At 45.0% G+C, this 6306-nt stretch overlaps 1 protein-coding gene across 1 annotated transcript; it reads left to right on the top strand.

Moving 5' to 3' along the window:
* The first annotated feature begins 4597 nt into the window (after window positions 1-4597).
* On the top strand, window positions 4598-5265 carry LOC124688876 (pathogenesis-related protein 1-like). The gene is made up of 2 exons (XM_047222493.1): window positions 4598-4843; window positions 4909-5265. The coding sequence occupies exons 1-2, from the start codon at window positions 4657-4659 to the stop codon at window positions 5178-5180; spliced, it is 459 nt and encodes a 152-aa protein (XP_047078449.1). The 5' UTR covers window positions 4598-4656; the 3' UTR covers window positions 5181-5265.
* The last annotated feature ends 1041 nt before the right edge of the window (window positions 5266-6306 follow it).

The raw sequence follows: 6306 nt of genomic DNA, 5'->3' as shown, positions 1-6306 counted from the left end.
GGTGCTGGTCCTTACAAAGTGCTTGCCAAGATCAACGATGATGCATACTCGATAGATCTTCCACTTGATGAGTTTGGTGTCAGTAATTCTTTCAATGTTGCTGATTTGACACCATATGACAGAGAAGACCTTGGAGCGTCGAGGTCGACGCCTTTTGAAGGGGGGAGACGATGAGGACATCCCTACCACACTACCACCTCCGCATTACCAACTGAAGATGAACCTGCTGTGAAGCTCAAGTCCAATGAAGTTCAGATTGGACCTATTACAAGAGCTCGTGCGAAGCTACTTAAACAACAGGTGAACTTGTTCCTAAACGATACTTTGATTGATCAGAACTTTATACTACCTAAGTCCTATTACTTATGTATCATCAGGTATGAAGAGGAGACAAGCCTCGCACGAGGAGGAGAGGAGCAGCTGCACGTGAAGATGGACGTGGAGCTAGACAAGGAGCTGGACATGAAGATATCTCATGGACGCGCGAGGGAGGAGCGGGAGGCATGCGCGAGAGGAGAAGACGAAGTCCAGGTCAGCCCAGCACCCGGTCAGACCGGCCGCCACGCCGGCGCGCCCGGTCCCTGGCCCGGTCCAACCGGGCGGCAGGCCAGATCCACCCCGGCGCCAACCGGGCGCCACGCTGATGCCAACCGGGAGCGTTACTGCGCGACAATTCCCCCGCCCGGTTGCAACCCGGTCCCTGGCCCGGTTTGAACCGGCCAGCCCGGTCCCAGGCCCGGTCGACCGGCCCCTAGACCGGCCGTGTCCGAGTCTGTCTCGACCTGATCTATTCTGGGTCGGTTATTCTTGTATCTTTTCGACCAGAAGTCATCCCGGACGCCTATATAAGTGCCCAGGACACCCCCCCTAGCTGCTTTAGATCACATTTAAGCTAATCCTTAGTTCTTGGTTGTTTGCTCTGCAAAACTATTGAATTCCCTACACCAGATTGCTTGATATTGTGTTGTGTGATCTGCTATTCAATTGGGAATTAGACGGTTGCAACTTACCGCTTCGTGGTCGGCGGCTACGTGCGCAAGTGTGTGGAGTTGCGAATATCTTGCAGGGTTGAGAGCTGTTGCATTGGTGACAGGGACCAATCGAGAGATCTTGTTGCATCATACAAGTTATCATCCACTTCATCCAAGTTACCTCCGCTATCACCCTGTGATCATCATCACCATCGTTGCTTACTGAGAAGATCGGGCTACCCCTTATCAAACAAATACACCGGATCCGCTATAGGTGGTTGAAGGCCTAACTTCAACTAACCCAATGGACTTATCACTTTTCTATCCACCTATTGGGTCGAACCAATGACACTTGAACACGACGATATTGAGTTGCACGTTTGTACGATTGAATGTCAGCTCGTATACACTCGTAACCTTCCGTAGTAATCAAAGGCATTGGCTCCTTTGGTGAAGACCCTATTTATCGTTTTTGGATTCGTCCGGCCCTTCTGGTGCATCTCTGTATGGAAGCGAAACCCATTCATATCATACTTCTCATACTTGGTCACCTCACGGCTACAACCTTGGGAAACATATTTCAACACATCTATCATATCAACGTTTCTCTCACGGCCCTACAAGTACATTTCAAATTTGTTGTGTGCATTAGTTACGTGGAATAAGAGGGACAAGTCACATGTTGCAAGGTAAGAGGACAAGTTAGAAATTACTTTTCCCATGAACCATGACACGAAGTTTTTATTAATTCCGGGAGCACCCTCTTTCAGTAGAGCGTCCATGTCCGAGGGTTCGGACAATTCATCATACGGCCACATTTCATCCGTGAATTCGCTGAAAGGAGAAAATAAGCATTAGACCGAGACGAGGTTACTAGCTGCAAAATAATTTGTTCACCATTTTATCTTACGAATGGGACCACTTCCTTGATTCCTTCATGTTCATAAGCACATATAGCATTATGTTCCTTCTCTTCGTTCTCCACTGCCGATGCCGAGGGCGGCCCTCGGCGTCTTGGCTGACGCCGTAAACGCACCGTCACGGCCGGGGCGAGAGGGGAGACCATGCTGGTGTTACGCCGATGGCCTGGTGGATGCCGAGGGCTGCCGTCGGCGTAGCCGTCTCTACGCCGACGACATTCCTACACCGACGGTCGCGGTTTGGAGGTGCCCTGGCCAGGCCGTACGCCGACGGCCCCGACATTTGGCCGTCAGCGTATAGTCTAGCCCTCGGCGTCTCATCCCATTCATGTAGTGCTAGACTCATCCAAAACGGGCTCACCATTTCCTCAAATGGAAATTAAGCTATACCACCTACTCATCACTCAACAGCGACATGGTCTTATTATAAAGATATCTCTGGTCCTACGACCGCACAACTACTTGGCTAGACATGCGCAGAACGAAGCGATATTCGTATTATATGCATCCTTAGGCATCACGGAGCTACAAAAGTATGGTGCATTTATCATCCTCACGAATCTTTTGCTTTTTATCAAGAGGCACTTCTCTTTTCATTAACCACTAGCTCGATGGCCCATGACAAATTACGCGGCCAGAGCTACTATTACTATGTATTATCATATTTCATGTGTTTCTCACGTAATGTAAATCAGTCTCGTGGCTAACTCTTACTCAGTTTAATTTGTTCGCGCTATATATTAGATGTTAGCCGAGACAAGTATCAAACGTGTATCTATCAAAAGGAAGGTAACGCGCGCTTTTTTTTGGCAAGGAAACACTCCATGTAACTTATGTTACTGGTGCATAGAAACTTGGCATGACAACATAGGACGGTGGCATCGACGAGCTAAAGTGACACCAACGCGATAAGATATTTTAACAAAGCAGGATGGCCAAAGGCCGATAAGTGTGAGGATGCTTGTCCAGACTCTAGTCCTATTCATGTAGCTGGCTGTTGGTCCACATGGATCGATGGAAATCACTCCACAAAATTAGCTCAGCTAAAATGACGGGCATCTCCGTAAATCGAAATTAAGCTACACCGCCTGCTAGCGTACTCGTCACTGAACACCGGCATGGCCGAGACTCCAGGCAGGAAAAATAGCATGTGGTCATCCTGCAAGTTACAAGCGCTCTCTCTACCCAATTTAGATTGGATTCCTCCTTACGCGTCACACCCACCTATATTTGCATTCTTGGGAATCTTTTGCTTTTTATCTAGACGTCCATTCTTCTCTTTTCATTAAGACCCGCTCAATTTGCGCAGCTAGAGGGAATATTGCTATGTGCTGTCACATGTGTTTCTCTCGTATTATAATTTAGCTTTCTCGCTTACTCCTACTTAATTAGTTTAGTTATTGATAAGCATTAGATGCATGTTTGTGCACGGAGCAAATAAGATTTTGGCATATCTGCCCACATGGAGCATCTGCAATATAGGTTGATACTCGCATCATCGTGATGTAGAAGTCGGGGTTTTAATCCCCATTTCGAAAAAAGGTTGATAATCGCATGATACACCAGTGTCCAAAAACTGCATATCTTCACTCAAGTAATGGAGAAAGTTGACAGGAGAGAGAAAACCACTTTTTTATTCACACAAATATTCCGTGAAAACTGCTGAAATGATACAATTTTTTCATATCTTCTGCTTTAGAAATACTCTTTAAATCTAAACCTTGTAAATGATGCCCCAAACGCCACAATTTACCTTGGACAAAACTGTGAATACACTTGCATATATAAAAAAGCACCCTCAAATAGTGTGCCCAAACATTACTGAATATTTGTAGCGGCCTCACCAAATCAAAATAAGAGCAACTTACATATTTTATATGTAGAGAATACTCACCTGGAGCCGAATCGAGTTTCCGAATACTTAAGTTCTTAAAAGTCTGAATGATAATCTCCTGCTTTTATTTCGTTTAGGGTTGCCCTGTCTCTTTAGAGCCTAAAATTATTTTCTTTGCTCAACAGACGCTCTTGCATATGAATAGAAAGTTGCATAGCCATGTGTACTCAAGCTTTTAAGTAACGTAGTCTTCTTTGAATTAAAAAAAATATTCGTCTCAACCTTGCATTAGAAAATTATGATAAGAAATCGGGTACACATGGAAAAACTCGATTTGACTCCCATACTCTTCTTGGTATAATTGCTTTCGAAAAGAGTTATTGTGAGATGTGTATTTCATGGAATAGTAAATGAATACTTATTGAATGGAGTAAGTTTGTGTGACATGCGAATATAACTTGTACTCGTGCTACCTAGCATAAACTCATGAAGCTAGGAAGCACTACCACTTGACCGTGTAAATAAGGTAATACACATTGGATGCAGCCTTACACATTACACAACTAGGAAAGCGTGCTACCTATATTCTGCATTAGGTGCATCCTTACTCATATTTTGTTTTTCATCTAGACCACACCCATTCATCGTTTCTCCTTAATTTCTTGATAAATTAGCCCATACTCTCGTCCCTTTAACTAAACAATAGCAAAGCGCAAAACTTTATAGCGTGTCCTTTCAGACCGATCGAGTGGCTGACGGTGCATTCAGATTTGAGAAAAAAAAATCGATGGGCCAAACTTCACCAGCCCATGTTTCATCTATTTAAAGCATTCGTTCCCTCTCTCAAGGCAACCTTCAAACACCACATCTCCTCTAGGTACAATAGTCTCGGCTCACACCATCTGCACCCATTTGTAGTTGATACATAACAATGGCCTCCACAAACAGCTGGACCCTCGAGTTGGAGTCGAAGGTGTCCGCTCCACGCAAGTTCCGTGCCGTTGCCATGGACTGGCACACTCTGGCACCTAAGCTTGCCCCACACATTGTCGAAAGTGCCCACCACGTTGAGGGAGATGGCGGCGTCGGTAGCGTTCGGCACTATAATTGTGGCTCAGGTACACATACCACACATGTTGTCCGGCCGAAATGTTCAAATCTTAACACATAGTTTATCATGCAGCCATTCCCTTCAACGTCATGAAGAAGAAGGTTGAGTTCCTTGATGTGGACAAATGCGAGTGCAGATACACCCTAGAGTGTGATGGTGTTGAGACGTCCACATGGAGCATCAAGATGAAGCCAACGTCCAACGGTGGGAGTGTGGCGAAGGTGGAATGCACGTCCAAGGGCGTGCAGGATAATGACATGATGCTCAAGGCTAAGGACTCTGCTGCCGAAATGTTCAAGAATGTTGAGGCCTATCTCATCGCCAACCCTGACGCCTACAACTAAGTGACTAAAGAGGGATCATCCAAAACAACGCTACATCTCCGTGATCAAATAAAACTGCTCCAACCTCAGTGGTATGCTAGGGCAAGCTGGGTGTGGACTAAACAAGTTAAATAAAATAAAGCTGGGTGTGAACCTGAGCGTGTTTGTTTGAAGTTGTTGTTGCTTTCTTATGGATCTTACTCATTGTTCTGCACAAGAATAAAAGGATGTATATGAAATACATAACAACCTTCAACCTCTCTATGATATTACTAGTGTATCATCGTAGGCGCATAATCGATCTACCGAGAGCCAAGCAATCATAGTCTGACGATGAAACCGATATTTATTAACACAATTCAGCGAACTCGCCTACTTTACGGGGCATGACTACTGGCGTTTCTCCCCAATGATACCGCAACACCGGCCACCTTAGGCACCGACACATGCCGCCGGGTCCTCTTGTGCTCCTGCTGCTATTAAGCAGTCATGGGTTACAGTGTGTGGCACCCCTCACATTATAAGGAGGCTGAGGCTACTAGAGTCTGACTCGAATACTACGGTAACCTGTACACCACCCATTACAACTCAGAGTTCAAATATAATCCATCTCGTGCATAGTATTCGTAAAAATCTCAACATAACTTTTTTAAATAATGAAATAAAGACGGTATTTATCATTTTGATACAGAGGCAGAGAAACGTTCCCCTTACAAAGATAGAGTAATATGTGCTGGTTCAAGTAAAAGATTGCTAATTTCATCAGTAACTTGGCCAATCCAACCAAGGACTGAATCTTAACAAATTAAAATAGACGGTTCGAAATAGGGTGAAGATGGCCTAAAAAATCACCGTAAAATAGCCCTGTGTACTAGATCTATTAGTGCTCTTCCTAAGCGTCCATGCGCCCGGGTTCACATGTAGTGCTACGAAATTTTTTCACCGCCCCATTTCTGACGTGTGACCGAGGGAATCAGTCAGCTCAACTGTCCACCTCATCAGCCAAAGAAAAAAATAAGCATTTTCTTTTCTTCAGTTTAGTGGAGTATCCAGCTTTTGTCTGTGACGTTTTCCCTTTAAGCGCTAGGTCGAAAATGGCATTCAAAACTAGCACGCCATTTCCTCAAATGGAAATTAAAGATGCACG

Source organism: Lolium rigidum, chromosome 2, assembly GCF_022539505.1.
Source record: "Lolium rigidum isolate FL_2022 chromosome 2, APGP_CSIRO_Lrig_0.1, whole genome shotgun sequence".
NCBI classification, from domain to species: Eukaryota; Viridiplantae; Streptophyta; class Magnoliopsida; order Poales; family Poaceae; genus Lolium; species Lolium rigidum.
The sequence above is the reverse complement of the archived record's forward strand: the minus strand, read 5'-3'. Positions and strand labels throughout refer to the sequence as shown.